Raw genomic sequence first — 18,666 nt, forward strand, 5'->3', positions numbered from 1 at the left:
TGCACACACTCAGAGCACAGTGCTGATGGTCCTCACAGGCGTCCCTGCTACCCCAAGAACATGAGTCACACCTGCTGGACGCTCATGGTCACTGTCAGCATGCAGGGAGATGCAGGGCAACAAACCGGTTGGCTCACCCAGAGGGTCACAGAGCATACTCCCATGGGGGCCGCCCAGGGAGATACAGGGCAGGCAGATCCTCACCTCCATCTACCTAACATACTGAATCGTGTCTTGGTACAGCTCAGTTTGACCAAAGGGTCACACCTCTGAAAAGAGTTTGAAGCTCGCTGATCTGGTCCTATCCCAGAGGCAAAAGCAAAGATGTAGAGAAATGAAGGGCATCGTGGACAGGCCTAGAACCCGGGAGTCCGGGCCCCCAGGCTGTTTTTTTGCACTATCCTGTCTACTTCCAAAAAGCTGTGTTAGTCTAGGGTACAGAGGAAATCTCTCCGTAAGCCTTAAAGCTCTTTGGGGTCCAGATGTTACGAGAGTCTCGGTGATGAGGCTCCTGGGTGCAGCCCCACCTCCTTCACAACCAGGGCACCTTGTCCATGGAAGGGGAGGAGAGAGGAGTAGGCATGCTTGTGTACGTGTGAGGGGGCCCTCAGCCGGCCTAGGTACCAAGGAAGGTGTTTCTCAATAAAGGCCGGCACATTTGGAGGCAAGTTAATTGGTAAACTTTCTTCACGGTGTTTGCGTCCATTCTCTGTTCTGTCCTCACCCACCTACACTTTCCCTGCAGAGGGTTCTAGAATGGTGGCTGTCTTGGCAGGCTAAGGCCTGAGCTACAGGGGTCCTGAGGCCAGACTAGAAGCCTCCAGAGACTGGAGGAAGGATAGGAGCAGAACAGCCAGACCCAAGAAAGCCCCCAACGCTGGGCGTGCAGGAACCTCACTTTTAGGGAGCTGAGCAGCCTCCATTAGCAGCTGCCAAAGTTGCTAAGTGTTCATTGTGTCCTGACACTGTGTTAAGTGCTGTATGTGCATCATCTCATTTAATATCCACCCGACAGTGGGAGGTCAGCATGACTGTTAGCCCTGTTCATTTACCCAACACACAATAGTTATGTACCTGCTGTGTGCCAGGCACAGGGCTAAGTGCTGGGGACACAGCAGTGAACAAAAGACTCCATCCCTCTTATAGGGCTCTGTCCAGCAGACGGGCAGACAGGAATTGGGCCACTCCGAATAGAGTGGGTGGCAGGGAGTGGGTTGGTCTCTCAGCCAGGCTGGGGGTCAGGAAGGGCTCCGGGGCAGGTGGTGGGAGGGGTGGAAGGAGAGCGGGGAGGTCAGGACTGTACACCTGGTTAGGGCAGCACCGAGGGCCACCCATGCCTGCTCTCCTGGGCCATGGGAGCCTGAGGCACAGCCCACCTGGGCTGGGACTCTCTAGAACTGCCCGTCCAGGAAGTCAGGACCCTTCTGGAGCCTTGTTTCCTGGATAAGCCCTCTGAGCAGGGAGAACATGGGGTTGGTGTGCCCTCCCTGTCCTTCTCCAGCATCTCAGGGCGGGAGGAGGTTCCTTGGCCCTACTCCTGTATGGACGGTACCATGGCCTCAGGCTGTAAGTTCATCCGCATGGTGCCAGAAGGAAACCGGTTCTTAAGTAAACGGCTTGAGGCAGCAACAGAAAATGAAAATGTGTTTGTTCTGTCTTCCCCAGTGTGCAGGAAGCTGACCTTTGGGGAGCTCAGGGAAGGCTCTTAATAAGAGACCAAGGGATGTCCTGTTCATAGATTTTTCTCAGCCCTGCAAAACTCGAAGTCATTAGCGCCTGATCCCAGGGGCTTAGCTGGCAGTGTGGACACAAAAACGTGTGTGAGGGAAGGTAGAAACCAAGACTGGAGGAGGGTCCGCCTCAGCTGTGCCCCTAGAGCCTCTGATCTGGACTAACCCAGAATAGTCACAGCCATGGGGGCTGAGGAGCCAGTATTTACTTAGCCCTTACCATGTGCCAGGCACTGTGCAAAGAACTTAGTGTGTGTTTAATCTTCACAACAACCCAATTCCTAGACGTTTACAAAGGGGAGACTGAGGCACAGAGAGATTCCATCACCCGCCTGAGGTCACTGCCCTAGTGGAAGGTGGGATACAGACCCAGGCAACTGACTCAGAGCCCACTGATATTGTTTCTGCTTCTGCCCCAGGGTTTTGTAGAAGCTGAGGCTACAACAACTTTGGTAATATCTGGGCCTTTGCACAAAATCATCATGTACAAAACCAGTTGCAAACTTTGAGGGAGGAAAGGGGACTTGGAGCATGTCTCCAAAATGATATTGTTCAAGTAGTGGGCATAGCTTGTGGGCTCCGAGGGATGGGTCTGAATTCTGTGGCTTTGGGCCGCTCTGCTCTGCGTGGCCCACTCTTCCTCACCTTCCCCTGTCCCCCCAGATACATGGGGAAAGGGCTTTGGTGACTACAGGTTCTGGTCACGATCAACTATTGGGGATAAAGCATGGGAGGCAGGCAGTGAGTCACCAGGCAGTACTTTCTGCCAGGAATCTCTCCAGAAGATGAGGAAGGACGTGGTTATCTTTCACTTGTTCCTCGGGAACCCTCTAGGCCAGAGATAGAAAGCTCAAAGACTCACTGGGACCAGGGAGGTAACATAAGTAAGCACTGGTACCTGGAAAATGTACCCTTTTCCATTTTTTGGACACCTACAGCCCTCCTAACCCATGTTTCGTTTTTCCTCTTTTTATTGAAACACAGAACATGCTTCACTTTCCACATCACTCTACTGTTAGAAACACAGCAGTTCAAGCACATGTGTCAGTCTTGGTGCTGGGAAGGCAGTTGGGAGTGGTGTGCACAGTTGCAAGCTGCCCAGATCCTGTGGGAGGTGTGGCTGCAACCCTGCTCCGGCTGACTGTTGCCACGTGGCCTGGATCTTCTGCTTTTTAAGGGAAAGAAGAAAGCTAGATTTTCCCAGGGTCTTCCAACTGGAAATTGTCAGATAATTCAAGTAAAAACAAAACCAAACACAAACCAACGTAACACCACGCAGACCAAAGCATTGTGTGGGCTGGACAGTGTGGGGCTGTGGTTGGCTGCGAGCTTGTGGTCTCTGCTCTGAGCCAGGACCGCTCTCCCTGATAAGTGGGCTGAGATGGGTAATTGCCGGCTACCCTGTGCAGGGCTTGTGGGATTGCTCATGGCTTGTGGCTTTACCCCAGAACTTCCAGTCCACTTCCCGGGTGGTGACAACAGGGTATGAGAGACTACGCCATGCACTGAAGGCAGGTGCCAGAGGCCTCTGGCTTCCCTGCTTTGGGGCATGTGTCAAGTAGAACGGAGGCCATGGCGAGGTGAGAACTCAGCTCATATGGTTGGAGACATGCAAATATAAAGCCATTGAGTTCATCCTGACTGTCTGAATGTGGAGGGAGAAAGCGCCCCTCCACCCAAATACAGTCACCGTTAACACATTAACATGTTTCCTTTTCCTGTTCTATATGCATGGGTTAAATGTTTTAAGAGGTTTTATGTATGTTATATAGACAGTTTCACATCCTGTTCTTAATTCAATGTAAAACAGAAGCATCTTCCATGTTACTAAAATAGAATTATAAAATTAAAATAGATGGATATTTAAAATAGATGTACAATATTCCATCAAATAAACACACACACACACACACATTTTGAGAGGGATGATACAGTGTAGTAAGAATTCAGTTTCTGGAGTTAGGCCACCTGCTTCTAATCTTACCTCTACCTGTTGTTGCCAAGCCTCAGTTTACTCATCTGCATAAAAGGCGTAACAGGAGTAACTCCTTCATAACTGGGATGGGATGGGATAACATGTAACACAGGAAGATCTTAGCACAATGTCTGGCACATTGAAAACACGAAATAAATGTTAGCTATGCAATTAAACTTATTATTTAGAAGTCTTCCTACTAGTGAACATTTAGGTTGTTTACAGTTTTTCCTCTTCTAAAAATAGTGATGTGATCAGCAAATTTGTCCATAAAGAGTTGCCTTCATTTACAGTCATTTCCCTAAATGTGTGGGCTCTTTGATTCGTGACTGGGTCAAAGAGTACAGTCATTTTTAAGATTCTTGGTATGTATTGCGAAATTTGTTATACAGAGGGGTTTTACCAAATTACATGGGCAGTTGCTAAAGTTTCAAGGGAGTGTCCGCTTGGCGTATATGCTAAACGGCAGTTATCCTCACGAAAACTCTTCCAACTTCACGGAGGAAGTTGGAACTTCTCCTGGGGCCTCTGTCACTTGGCCTGAATGAATTCAGATCTGGCCTTGACAGTAAGGTGCCTGTGAAGGTGCCGTTTTCAAGTTATCATTACCCTTCACCCGGGCATGAGCCTCGCTAGGCAACCCCGTTGGGCCCGAGCTGGAATTCAGGGGTGAGGCGCCTCTGCTGCCTGGGCCAAGTCACATCCTGGAGCCCAGTGGCCAATGACACTCACTCCTCCCCCATCTGGGAGCTTTCAGGTCTGTGTTTTCATTAAGAGCCTAATTAATGTGCAGATCACAAAGCCCTCAACACTACAGGAGGCCAGAGTTTGGGGAATCAGAGGAGGACTCAGCATTAACTCTGTGCTGACCATCATAGCAATTTCACCAGGCCCAGTTGGAGGCAAAGGGCTGAGGGTTACACTTGATTGAATTCACTCTGATTCATTCATTCACGAGCATTTCCCGAGGCCCTGCTCTGAGCCAAGCAGAGTAGGTAAATCGGGTATCAGACATGCACAGCCCCTGCCTTCATGGAGCACTCAGTCTGGTGGGGAATCAGGTGTGCACCAGAATGAGAAGGGCCCCAGGAAGGCTCTGGAACCTCAGAATCTGGCTCTGCAGACCAGGAAGGCTCCAGAGAGGAAGTGGCTATTGATTGGGTGTTTGAATACTGGCTAGGATTTGGAGGTGGGGATGTAGGGAGGGAGAGATGTTTCAGACTGAGAAACGATGTAAGGAAAGAGTCAGTGGCAGGGGACTTCCCTGGTGGTCCAGTGGTTAAGACTTCACCTTCCAGCACAGGGGGTGAGGGTTCGATCCCTGGTCGGGGAGCTAAGATCCCACATGTCTTGCAACCAAAAAGCCAAAACATAAAACAGAAGCAGTATTGTAACAAATTCAATAAAGGCTTTAAAACTGGTCCACATTCGAAGTGAGAGAGTGGCATGGACATATATACACTACCAAATGTAAAACCGATAGCTAGTGGGAAGCAGCCCCATGGCACAGGGAGATCAGCTCGGTGCTTTGTGACCACCTAGAGGGGTAGGATAGGGAGGGTGGGAGGGAGATGCAAGAGGGAGAAGATATGGGGATATATGTATATGTATAGATGATTCACTTTGTTATAAAGCAGAAACTAACACCTCATTGTAAAGCAGTTATACTGCAATAAAGATGTTAAAAAAAATGGTCCACATTTAAAAAAAAAATCTTAAAAAAAAAAAAGAGTCCGTGATAGGAAAGACAAGCATGTGGCAGGATGAGGGGGGAGGGGTGGAAGATGCAGGGTCAGTTGGGAAGAGCTTGGATTTTTAGCCAAGTATGGGTTTCCTTTCTATTCTGCAGGCAGTGGAGCGTCTTGGACAGCAGCATGACCTGAGCAAAGCTGTGTGGTAGGAAGTGAACCCGGCCTTCAGAAGGGATGGAAGGGGGTGGGAATAGTAGAGGTGAGGAGGCTGACTTGGAGGCTGCGCCACAGACCAGGCGAGAGGCTGGGAACGCCGGACCCAGGGCCGTGGGCTTTGGGAGTAGTGAGGAGCAGCAGATGGAAAAGGCATTGATGATGTAGAAACAACAGGCCAAGCAGGAGAGAGGAGAGTGTCGAAAATGACCCAGGATTTCAAAGTTGGGTGGTGATGAGGGAGGTGGTACCTCCCACGCAGGGAATTAACCAGCAGCTGAAGCATGCAAGACAGAGCTTGGCGTGGAGTGGGTGAGCACACATGCTCGTTGTTGCTGCTGCTGGTTTGGACCCTGGCTGGAGGGGTAGGCTCAAGTGAGAACGTGGGGACTTGACCTTGGTTCCTGTCGAGGGAGGGACTGCAAATGGAATGTCAGGGCTGGAGGTCTAGACAGGGGTGTGACAGACATAGAAGTGACAGCTGAGGTCATGATGTTAGATGCAAATGCCAAGGTGAGCTGCAATAAGACCAGGGTAGACGTCAATGAGAAAACGCTGTAAAGGAGTTTGGGAGGGAGCGATACTGATGCTAATAGCTTCAGTTAACAAGTATTGCGCCCCAGCCATGTGCTCTGTACTAACACAAATCCCGTGATTCAGTCACCACAGCAACTCTATGAAATCCACACTGTCATTCTCCATTTGACAGGTGGGGAAACTGAGGCTGGGCTTAACTGACTTGTCCATGCTCCCAGGGCTGTTCCATCCCGGGCCATGCAGCTCCACACCCTGGGAACACAGTCCTGAGAGACTCGTGTCACCAACGTGGGGAAGGAGAGGGAAGAAGGGAGAGCTGCTGAAGTCAGGGTGATGGTGGGGACGGAGACCAATGGGTAAAGAAGGAAAAAGACTTTCTTTTCCAAGTTGGGAGGGGAGAAGGAAAGAGAGAATTTTGAGGCAAGAGGAAGGAAGTTGAGGAAGACTGACTCTACCATACTTAAGATAATTTGATGGAATGAAAGGGACAGGGTGTGGCCAGGATTTGAGGAGGAGAAGGTCCTAATATCTGGATATGCCGAGAGGAGACAAGCTGGACTGGATGGTAACAGTGGCGGTGCCATCTGAGGGGTGATCTGGGCAAGTAAGATCATTAGCCACACACCTGAACACAAAGCCCGTTTGAGCTCAAGAATCTGCATGATGACAAAATGGGGTTAAACCATTTCTCCCTGGATCTTCTGAAATGTCTGGCTGAGAAGGTCAACAACTGTGCCTCAGAGGCCCTGACTACATCAGTTTGTCTCTTTGGCAACACAGTTTTATTGCTCCCATAAAGATAAGTGGCTGCCAAGAAGCATACTTATCTCCAGGCAGGTTAGCCTTTTGATACAGTGGACTTTCTAAGAATTTCCCAGTTCAGGGCAGGAATTACTGATGCTAAGCTCCATAAAGAGATACACATTGCCCCATTCAGTTCCTAAAGAAGGAAGCCTCTGGGAAGGCAGGAACCCTTGGAATGTGATAAGGGGCACAAAAACCTGGAGACTAGCCAGGATCATACAGTCGGGGCCTTCTTCTCAAGTAGGCTGTGTGCCAGTAGGAAGTGAGGGCTGGAGCAATGGCAGCCCAAAAGTGGAGGGAGGAGGTTTTTGAAGAGGCCAGGCATATAGCCATGCAGTTGAAGAGGCGCCCTTGAGTTCTGGACAGTGAATATTGTTCAAACTGTGGTCCCACATAGCTTGCCAAGATTAATGAAGGTGTACACAACATAACACACCATTGTATGAGTTACATATAGTGGGGACACATCTATTTGTTCTTTCAATCAATTGACAAGGGCAAATATTGTCCTGATTTCTAGACTTGACACTAGTGTTGGTAGTTCTCAGAGCTGGGTCGGTATCTACAATCTTTCCACAGTAGGCTTGGCAGGTCATGGCAGGTGACAGCAGGGCATGGCTGCCTGAGATTAGCAGGTCCAGCACTTCCGGAATCTGAAGCCACATCAGGGCAAGGTAATAAAGACAGGAACAATAACTATTTGCCTCAAGTAAAGTACATTTGCACAACACACATTTTAGTGAAGTACATTTGCCAACATTCTCAATTAATTTTCACAAAAGCCAAATGATGTGGACAGGCCACTGATTCTTCCACTTTTGTGTATGATGAGGAAACTGCAGCCCAGTGTGGTTGAGTCCTTTGTACCAGGTTGTACAGTAAATAGAAACTGAGCAGCAGAGCAAATCCCAGCTGCTCCTAATCCAGGGCTCTTTCTACTAAACCATCTGCCTATCATGGACTCTTCAGATCATGAGAAAACTGCTGGACTCTTTAGAAACAGGAACTGGGCCAGAGCTTCCCAGTTGGTAATACCCTGGGGAAGTGAACTGAGGGGTCCCTCAGCTTGTTCAAACCCAAACCACAGAGGTTATACCCAACCTGTTTGTTGGAGGATGTCCATCCACATTACTGGATGCTTCCATAGCATCTTCGACAAGTGTGGCAGCTTATGACAGGGCTGGGCTTGGAGGAATGCCGAACACAGGAGGTGAAGCTTTGGGAGGCCTCAGTGCTAGAGCTGCCGATCAGATGCTCAAGTGTTCGCTGAATGGATGTTGAGGCACATGAGGCCCACAGTGTCAGGCACAGGGCCACAGTGCCTGGGACAGACCACAGTGTGTGATTCCTATCATCAGGAAACTCACTGAACCGGTTAAGGCAAAACAACATGCTCAGAAAACAGCAGCAGACAGGACAGACCATGATAGGGGGTACAGCCTTGGCATGGACTAGGGGTCCCAGCTTTTTCTACGAGTACCCTTTAAATATATAAAATGGAGTCCAACCCATAGAACAGCTGTTTACTTTGTGTCCACAGATTAAGAAAACACATATGACAAGAAGCTACCATGGATCATCAGTGTATTTAAGTAATTGTTATTGTGTTCCCACAATAGCACCTACACATATGAGAAAAATGGCCAGACATGTATGTGAGATATTTTAGGAATTCTGTCAATCTATGATGCTTGTGGATTGGTGGGTCCCTTGAAATAACCTCATGCTGCCCCGTTCCATTTGAAAGCCTGCTGGCCCAGAGGCATTCGAGCACAGAACACTTGGTGAGCCTGCACATCGCTAACTGGGGACCATCAGGGCCTCATCAGTGGGTGGCGGACTTGTTAAGGATTTTTCTGGAGAAAGTGACCCGTTGAGAAATGATGTTGTATTTCCACCCCACCCTAACATAGGCACACAGAGGAGGACTGGTGGCGCTCTCCCTTCCAGAGAGGCTCCTGAGGCCTGGGCCCTCCTTACCTCAGTGGATCAGTGACCAGTCACTGTGTTTCAGCTGACTTTCCCGTTTCCAAGGTCATGACCCACTGAAGAAATTGAACAGCATTGCCTGAAAAAGGAAAGAAGCGAAACTTGTTCGTGTTTGTGTCTGGGAAGGGTACAGCGGGATGCAGTGGAAAGACCCTGGGTTCTGAGAAGAGGGACACTAGTGGCAGATCTGTGGGGACCTCAGCCTGCATCTGGGCCAGTGCAGCCTCTCTGAGGTAGGAGGACCCCCCCCCCAAGGAGTGTCTGCATGTGTACCTGTTAGAACTGGCCAAACCTGGACACCCGTACTCGCTGCAGAGCTTCCTGCAGAGGCACCTGCCTACAGAGGGACCTCCTGGCCCAGGCAGGAGCCAGCAAGCAAGGCACCAGACACTGCTGCTGAGCGGTGGAGCCAGACGGCCACAGTGTGTGGTCCGAGGAGGGATGGCGGGGACTGAGCTGGACAAGGCAGGGGAGCCTGGAGGAGGGGTCGTTTTAGAACCGTGTAGGCCTTCCTAAGCTCCTAGGTGAAGGTTAGGAGCAGGGTGGGGGGCAATTTTATCAACTTTGAACATCCTGCTCGTCGTGGTGTAGGGTACTTGAGTTGACCCTAAGTGAATTTGGGAAAACAAAGAAAACCACAGGCATCCTGAGTGTAACTCTACCTATCATAGTAAAAGACTCTTGATTTACAGAGTACAGCAGAAAATGGCCTTAATGGCAAAGTGCTCATGATAAGAAATAATCAAAATTTGATTCACCATCTTATCCTCATTTCAGAACAAAAAATTCTCATTAGAGAAACTAAATACATTTCATTCTAGAAGGAAATATACCTAATGTGAACCCTTCACTTGCATATGTGCACCCCAAGCCAAAGCCCTGAAGGTTCCAGAACAACAGGCTGAGGGGCAGTGGTTCAGCGTGAGTAGGGTGCCTACTTCCTTCCTTGGGTTCCTTGCACAAAGACAAATCCACATGTATCAGTTGTGCGTATTTCCAAGAGCTGCTTGCCAGCAACCTCCCAAGTCAGTTTTTAAGGGTCACCAAAATTTGTTTTACACAAACTAAATTTGATCCACTGCTAGAGTTACCGGAAGCTCTGATTCGGCACTTTTCTAAGTCTAGCTGCCAAGGCTCCTGGGCGACTCCTTCCCCAGGTGAGCCACAGAGCATCTTGTGGTCTGAGCAACTGATCAGAGTCCCAGTGGTCTTCTGCCTTGTGGTCCCTTATGAATTGTTCATACCACTATTGCTAACGTAGGTGGGCCTATAACAACTGTCACCCAAAAGAGATTTGCTTCTCATTGAGTGACACATCATTGATGTCACAGAATCCTTTTGCCTGGAAAAGCAGGAGAGGCTAGGTAGGCTTCTTTGCTCTGCTTGAGTGACCAAAACAGTTTATTTCAAGTCTAAGACGTCATTTTCTCAGTAGGATATTGTGTCTGGTGCATGCCATGGTCAAAACTCACCAACTGTGCACTTACAAGCTACACCTTTTATGGAATGTAAATTATACCTCAGTTAAAAAACAAACTCATAGGGCTTCCCTGGTGGCGCAGTGGTTGAGAATCCGCCTGCCGATGCAGGGGACACGGGTTCGTGCCCTGGTCCGGGAAGATCCCACGTGCCGCGGAGCAGCTGGGCCCGTGAGCCATGGCCGCTGAGCCTGCGCGTCCGGAGCCTGTGCTCCACGATGGGAGAGGCCACAACAGTGAGAGGCCCGCATACCGCAAAAAAAAAAAAAAAAAAAAAAAAAACAAACTCATAAAAACAGGCAGAGGAGGCCAGAGGAGAAGACAGGGGCTCTTAAGAGTGATTGGTCTTCATGGGGAAAAAAGGTGAGACTTAAGAACAGGGAAGAAGTCCGGCCAAGAATGCATCATCTCAATGTAATAACAAGGATGCATCAAACAAGCCTCAGATAAGGAAAGTTCTGTTAAAAAGAAAGGGGGCGGTGTAGTCTTGAAAAATGGCAGTGTCATAAAAAAAACAAGGAAAGGCTGTGGAAATGCTCCAAATGAAAGGAAGCTAAAGAGACATGACAACTAAATATAATACCTGATAGACTGGATCCTGTCCTGGGAGTTGGGGAGGAACACTCTAAAGGTCAGCATGAGATCACAGGAAGGTATGAGCATAGGCAGTACATTAGATACAAGTATTGTCCATGTAGATTATGAACCTGGCTGTTGTCCCACAGTATGTAGAATGTTCTTCTGAGTCTTAGGAAATACAGACTGAAGTATTTAGGGGTAAAGGACCATTTTGTATGTAACTCACCCTGAAATGGGTCAGAGAATAAAATTATGTATGCATGTGTGTGCAAAAGAATTTCCTTAGTGCTTATTTTGGGAGAAAAAAATGAAAGTACAGATTTGGTTCTGGTTTGGGTCTTGATGTCAAGGCTGGTTCTCGTTTGGCCAAGTGTTTTTCTAATTTTATCAGATTCTCTCCTTCTATCAGTAACTCCTGAAAGCCACATTGTACCCACAGCTGATTCGTGAAAACACTGACTCCAAGTCATGTCACTGTTACCTGGAGATGAACATGGCCCAGCCAAAGTTTAGTCACTGGGACAAAGGCATCTGTTCAGTTTAACTGCACACACGTGTTTGAGTGAAAAGTGGGGGGGGGGGGGGAGAAGATGGGGAGGGAGGGAGAGAGCACACAAACCATAAAACAAATAAGGTAAAATATTAACAGTAGGTGAATCTGGGTAAAGGTGTTCTGTGTAGTCTTCCTTTTTTGTACTTTTTTTTTTGAAAATTTGAAATTATTTCCAAATAAAAAGTTTCTTTAAAAATATTGGGGTCGAGGGAGCTGGAAGGAGTTCCAAGGGCTTCACAATATCAACTTGTGTCCAGAAGGCCTTGGCCACCAGTTCAGACTCGTGTCAGTATTCCAGGTCACCATGACAATTCTATTCCTGTAATAATTGTAAATGGATCATTTTCAAGCAATAAAAGCTAGATCGCTTATGTTACAACCCTAGGAGAATGTGAGAGAATTTCCTTATCGCTTATCCCGAAAAGAAAAGGAAAAAAGTACAGGTTTTTTGTTGAAAAAGTCAGTTGGAAGTTGGACAAGTTTTTTTTTCAACATCTGTCCCCCAAACAAGCAGAATGTTATCAGGACATTCTCTTTCAATCAGTAACTTCTGAAAGCTACATCATACCCACAGTTGATTCATGAAAACCTTGACTCCTGGGACAGATCACTGTTACTTTGACATGAGCATGGCCCAGGCAACGTTTATATGTTGGGACAATTAACATCTGTGTGGGCTAATGTCAAAATTTCCCAGGATGACCCTGGTGGTATCATAGTGGATTGGGGAGAGAAAGGGGTGTTCAGTGACCTCTCAGTGGATTCTCAAAGACCACAGTGTCTGATCTTGCTCTGAGCTCAGAGGGCCCTGTGCCCCTAAAAGTGGCCACCACCCCTGCTCACTCCCTGCTGTAGACTGTAGAATGAGACTCAGCCTCCTGCCCATGCTGTAGCTGGCCTAATGCATGTGGCCAGGATGCCTCTATTCCCCCAACATAGAAAGAAAATACAGGATTAATTTGCTCAAGCATACTTTCCAGGCAAATAGGAACCTCCGCCTGGACCTCGTCTACTTCCGGGTTGAGTGAAAAGGACAGGTTGTACTTTACTCCTAAATCTCCAGTTTGGATTGTGGCATCATGAAGCTGAGTATTTTTTCCTAACCTTCCTTTGATAAAGATGGGGCTATGTAGGGGGCTTGGATGTTCACCTACATAACAAAAGTGATCTGTCTCTTAGCCAGCATGTGTAAAACCCCAATTGAGAGGGTGCTTATAGGGAATTAAACCCAGGTGGCAAAATATGCATGTGGTCACAGGCAAGCTTCATCCTGTTTCTGTCCTGGCCATGTCATGTTAGTTCTTCAAGAAGGGAAAGTTGAGAACATGAGTCTGCTTTATCTGCACTGGGACTAGGAGGTATCTCTGGCCATGAGTCAGAGCTGTGCTAAAAGGTCCATAGCAGAGTAGACAGGAATAAGGCAGGGAGATGGAAGAAGCCCGATGGAAGAATTAGAGGGACACACAGAGTGACTACTTGCTGGCTACACACATCCTGTAAAGAAGCTACTGATATAACAACTGATGATCTGCCAGCAGAGACCCCAGAGGTCAGCTAAGGAGACAGCACCCTGTGCCCCTGGACTTTGAGGGGCCAATGGCACCAGTACTGCCCTACAGCTGTTTCAGGGCACAGTCTGGCCAGGGCTGGAGAGAGTCAGTGAGAACATATCCAGCCCTCCAGCCAGTGCATCCTGCACCCAACTCACACCAGTCAACTTGGTCTCAGTAATAATCTGGTGATAACATTGCACCCCTACAGTGTTCCTAGCACCATGCTGAGCTCTTTATAGGTATTACCTTGTTTATACTCACAAGAGCCTGTTCTCCTTTTTATTTAAAAAATACAATTTTCCAACTTTATTGAGATACAGTTGACATATAGCCTTGTGTAAGTTTAGGGTGCACAATGTGATGATTTGGTACACGTATGTATAGTGAAATGATTACCAAGATAAGGTCACTTTACACATCCATCACCTCACATAGTTACCATTTTGTGTGTGTATATGGTGAGAATGTTTAAGATCTGCTCTCTTAGCAACTTTCAAGTATACAATACAGTATTGGCCTGTCCCCTTTTCAAAGGTAAGGAAACAAAGGCTAAAAAGGTGCCTACCAAGGTCAGAAAGTTGGTAAGCAGGGCCAGGATTTGGAACCAGGACAGTCTGGGTCAAAATCTCATACACTTTTTACCACATTATGCATGAGTATACACACACACACACACACACACACACACACACACACACACACACACACACACACAGAGTGTTGGCTTTTCCAGCCTCTGCTTCAAGAAGGAGCTTGGTATGCCTCAGCATATTTGATCCAAGGCATTGTGCAGTCACATCTACTCAAAAAGACATAGTGATGGTTGACCGAGAACCTCTGGGCATTCTAAGGCAACAGGTGCTTTATCACCTGGCTTGGATTTTGTCCAGTCTGGCTGCACATGCTGGCAGGAGCTCCCTGTTGGGCCTTCAGAATCCCCGTTTGAGCTGCCAAGATGGTCAGAAGTTTTGGTAAAAATCCATTGGTGACGTGAGTGGGAACTGTCAATGGGCTGGGCTGACTCCAATGCCAGAAAATGGTCATTCTCTTGCGCCCAGGTCACTTGCCATCTTTTTGCCCTGTCTTTGCAGCCAACCTCGGTTTGAAGCCCAGGGTGGCAGCTCTTGGGGAGCAGCCAGCCTACCAGGGGCCTGTGCATTGCATCATAACCATCGTGCGGACTGAAGGCCTGGCAGGGCTGTACCGGGGCGCCAGTGCCATGCTGCTGCGGGACGTCCCGGGCTACTGCCTCTACTTCATCCCTTATGTGTTCCTGAGTGACTGGATTACGCCGGAGGCCCACACAGGCCCCAGCCCCTGTGCTGTGTGGCTGGCGGGCGGCGTGGCAGGTAAGGGCGGCATGGCCGATCCCTGCCCCTGTGCTGACCACGGCAGCAAGACAGCTGGGGAGCCTACCATGCCCTGCTCAGCCCTGGGGAAGGGCCGGGTTCATCCAGCCACTCATCCAGCAATCCTTTGTTAAGTACGTGCTATGGCCAGACCTGGCCAGGCAGACGAAGGGCTAGGAATGGGGAATGATCCCCCCTCTTTCTCCCATCTGCTTCTCTCTGAGTCCCTATTTGGGCTCTTGCAGCTTTCAGCTGGAAGGTATATTTTGAGCACTTACTCTGTGTCAGGTATCACTGAGCTTTGAAAAGAAAATCTCTTATCATGGCTCACCTTTTTTGAATACTGGCACCCTGCAAACCTTTCTAATGTGAGATTTTCATTAGCCCCAAAAGGTAGGAATCAGTCTCCCCATGTTTCAGGTGAGAAAACAGGTTCAGCGTGACCAACTCAAGGTCACACAGCTAATGTAGACAGTATAGTAGGGACTCTGCAGTCAGAAAGATCCAAGTTCAAATCCACACTTAGTCATTTTGTGACCATGGACTGGTTACTTAACCTCCTTACTCAGAACCCACGCTGCATCCCCATTTCACTTTGGGTAAAAGTCGATGACCTTGCAATGGTTTCAAGACCATCAGCATTCCAGCTGCCTGTTACCCTTCTGCACTCATTTTTTTGCTACCGTCCCCTTACTTTGCTCTGCTCCAGCCACACTGGTCTCTTTCCTGCAACTTGACCGTGCCTGGCTCTCTCCCCACCACAGGGCCTTTGCACTTGCTATTCCCACTGCTTGCATTTAGCAATGCATAGGTCACCAGGGACTTTGACAAGACCCATTTTGATGAAGAGAAGGGTGTGAAAACCTGATTGAAGTGGGATCAAGAGAGAATGGGATGAAAGAAATTGGAGAACCCAAGTACAAACAGCACTTCTGAGAGATTTGAATGTGCTGTATTGGGAAAGAGAGAAACACAGCTATAGTCAGAGAGGGGTACGGAAGTCAAGAGAGGATTGCTTCTCAAGAAGGTGGATAACAGATGGGAACATACTGTATAGCACAGGGAACTCTACCTAATGCACTGTGGTAACCTAAATGAGAGGGAAGTCCAAAAGGGAGGGGAGGTCTGTATGTGTATGGCTGATTCATTTTGTTCTGCAGTGGAGGCTAACGCAACATTGTAAAGCAACCAAACTGCAATAAAAATTTTTTTAAAAAGGCAGATAACATGGTATGTTTGATGCTGACCGTTCCACTGGAGAGAAGAAAATTGTCATTCCTCCTCCTCATCATCATCTAATCAGCTGTGCTTGAAACTTAGGAAACACATAACAGAGCCCACATCTTAGCCACCAGACCCCAGTGTACCCGTTCCCCACCTTGTGCCTGAGGCCTGGCCTGTGCCAGCTCCCAGTAAGTGCTCAATAAGTACTTCTTGACTGAGAAGGCAAACAGGCCCCAGCTGCTCTCATTTCTGGTGAGAGCAGATGCGTGTGGCCTGGCCGTCAAACCTGGTTTTGTAATACCCTCGCGCATGGGCTGAGAACAGGGGAGTATGCCAGGGCAGCACCTGGGCTGACTCCAAGGAAAGCGGCCCCATTTATCCTGGAAGAAAGCAGGAGGGAGGAGAGGTCCAGAGGGCTCCCAGAGGACCAAGGGCAGGAGGCTGAGATGGGCAGGGGGCTGGGGACAGGCTAAGGCCTCTTTTGGGAGCCGCTGGGCAGCAGTTACAAAACCTTGCAAACCAGCTGCCTTGGACTTTGGCATCAGTTTGTTTTTCTCTCCCCATCAAAGAATTTGCCAATTTCTCTGTTTATACAATAACCTGGCGTTGTTTTCTTAGAGTCCGTTAAAGTCACAAAGTACTCAAACCAGGACACCTGAACTTATCCAATGAAGATGACCCAGTGGCACATGGTCCTAAGGCTTCTATTCCACATCACTGGAAAAGATAAGAGCTTTTTAAAGACCTGCCCCTGCTCTTCTCTGCAATTCCTAAGCTGACCCTTCCTTGGCAAGCAGGCTATCTGAAAGTGTTTGTTTAGCATCTTCTTCATGTTCAAAGTAAATCCTGCCTCTGGGGAGCTGCCAGCCTTCAGCCTCAGGCCTCACCCTGGTCTCCCTCCCCTGTGCCCGGAAAGTACTATGGGGCCTGTTCCTGTTCCCCCAATAAAAGCTGCTAATAAAGCCTTCTGCTTAGGAAGCACTAGAGATGGACCTGGCACTGTGCTAAATGCTTCACATGCATCAGGTTATTTGTCCTCATAGCAACCCCATGAAGATGGGTACTGCAGACCCATTTTACAGAAGACAAACCCAAGGCCTAGAGGTGGCAGAAGACTTATGCAAAGTCCCCACAGCAAGTGGCAAAGGAGGATCAAGAATCCCCTGCATAGGTCCTGACCTTGACCTCTTTCCACATCCCCCAGCAGCATATTAAGCCTCTGAATGGTGGAAATCTGCAGGGAGCTGGGTCCCCTCCAGACCCCAACCAGCCAGCCCCTGATACCTGTCTCTCTCTTAACAGGAGCAATTTCTTGGGGGACAGCAACTCCTATGGATGTCGTGAAGAGCCGACTGCAAGCTGACGGGGTTTATGTAAACAAATACAAAGGTGTCCTGGACTGTATCTCCCAGAGTTACCAGAAGGAAGGTCTTAAAGTAAGCCCCACAGCAGTCATGCAGGGTCAGTGTCAGTCCCTGGAAGGTAGGGTCAGAGATTTTGGAAGATGTGAGACTACAGAGAAGGGAATCAGGAAACCGAGGTGCTGGCAGTTAAATTATGAAGCACTTGTTTCATCCAGTCCTTGCCCTGGGCTGAAGGAAGAAGTGGGTGTGCAGCCAGCTGATGGGTTCAGAGAGGACCGGTAACCTACCTGAGGTCACACAGCTGGTATGTGGCAGAGCCGGGGTCTAGACTCACATCTGTGTTACCAAAGCTGGCCTCCTCATCCAGAAAGGCTAGGAGCTCCTTCCTCACTCCCTGCTCAGCACCTCAGCCTCACCCCTCCTATAAGTGGGAATTCCCAGAACCATCGCAAACATCACATCTTGCAGGTTCCAATTCCCTGATCTGTCTTCTGCTTTCCACCCCACACAAGTCCAGACCCCATCACCTCTGGTCTCGGCTACTGAGGCAGCCTCCAGCCTGACCTTGTCTCCCTTCTCCTGAACCTAAAGGGCTTATCCTAAACCCAAGCCTCTACTTGCCTCTCAAGTATCTCAGAATGAAGATCAGGTTTCCACATCTAGTGTCCAAAGTTATAAACATCCCCATCTATCTTGCCTCCCACTATACCCCCTAGTACCCTCATGCTTGCTCTTCCTCGAATGGGCCCCTGGCCTTCTTGGCATGCCTCTTAGAGTCAGCAGACTTGAGTGCAAAGCCAGGCCTGGCTACTTGGGAACTGGGGGAATCCAGGCAAGCTTCCCCTCTCTGGGCCTCAATTTCTCCAATGATAATCACCCCTACCATGAACAGCAGAGATATTTGTAGGTTAACTTAAATTAGGCATATAAAAAGTGCTCAGTTTAATGTATAACACATAGAGAACATTTAGAGAGAGTCATCTGTTTATCATTAGCATTAGTATTAGTAGTTTTATTAGTGTTAATATTACTACTGACCTCTGGGCCTTATCTCACGTTACTGCCTCATCCCAAGCCCTCCAATCCTTACTAACTGCCACTCCAGTGTGTCCAAACTTCTGTTTTTTTTGCTCCAATGGAGTGCCAGAGCTTCTCCTCTGGAAACCTGGACTTCCACAAAGGCTCTCTCATCTGTGTGTGACCTCCCAAGTCAGTGTTCTCCAGCTGCTCCTGGACTACAGCCAAGAGTGGCGGGAGCCAATTCACAGGCTACTGCAGGTTTTGCTGCCAGTACTGAGGTCTGTCTGCCTATTAGCTGATGCACAGGTGGGCAAGACTCCTCTTGGGTCCCTTGGTGTATGGTGCTGGATCCCACAACTCCCACAGGGGCAGTTTTGTTCATGGATGGATGCTGAATTTTTGTTGTTGAAGTGAGGACAAAATAAGGGACATTTTGGGCTGCCATGATGCTAATGTCACTCTCCCCATGTATTTACCTTTTGTGACATTTTTACAATATCTCTTGATAGAGCTTCAAGTTACTATCTAGTGATTTTATTTCAGCCTGCAGGGCTCTCTTGAGCATTTCTTACAGGGTAGATCTAGTGGTAATGAACTCCTTTAGCTT

General features: G+C 48.5%; 1 protein-coding gene across 5 annotated transcripts in view; it reads left to right on the forward strand.

Moving 5' to 3' along the window:
* The window catches only part of SLC25A48 (solute carrier family 25 member 48), a 41,056-nt gene that overhangs the window by 11,166 nt on the left and 11,224 nt on the right, over window positions 1-18,666 (forward strand). For 3 of the 5 annotated variants that reach the window (XM_059060611.2, XM_067033392.1, XM_067033393.1), the window contains 2 exons: window positions 14,194-14,451; window positions 16,978-17,366. In XM_059060611.2, coding sequence (XP_058916594.2) covers window positions 14,194-14,451; window positions 16,978-17,321 — 602 coding nt within the window. In that variant the 3' untranslated portion in view covers window positions 17,322-17,366. Of the gene's footprint in view, window positions 1-14,193; window positions 14,452-16,977; window positions 17,367-18,666 lie in introns of those variants that run through there. The other 2 variants (XM_059060610.2, XM_059060609.2) reach the window with 1 other exon arrangement.

The sequence above is a fragment of the Kogia breviceps genome, chromosome 4, assembly GCF_026419965.1.
Source record: "Kogia breviceps isolate mKogBre1 chromosome 4, mKogBre1 haplotype 1, whole genome shotgun sequence".
NCBI lineage: Eukaryota > Metazoa > Chordata > Mammalia > Artiodactyla > Physeteridae > Kogia > Kogia breviceps.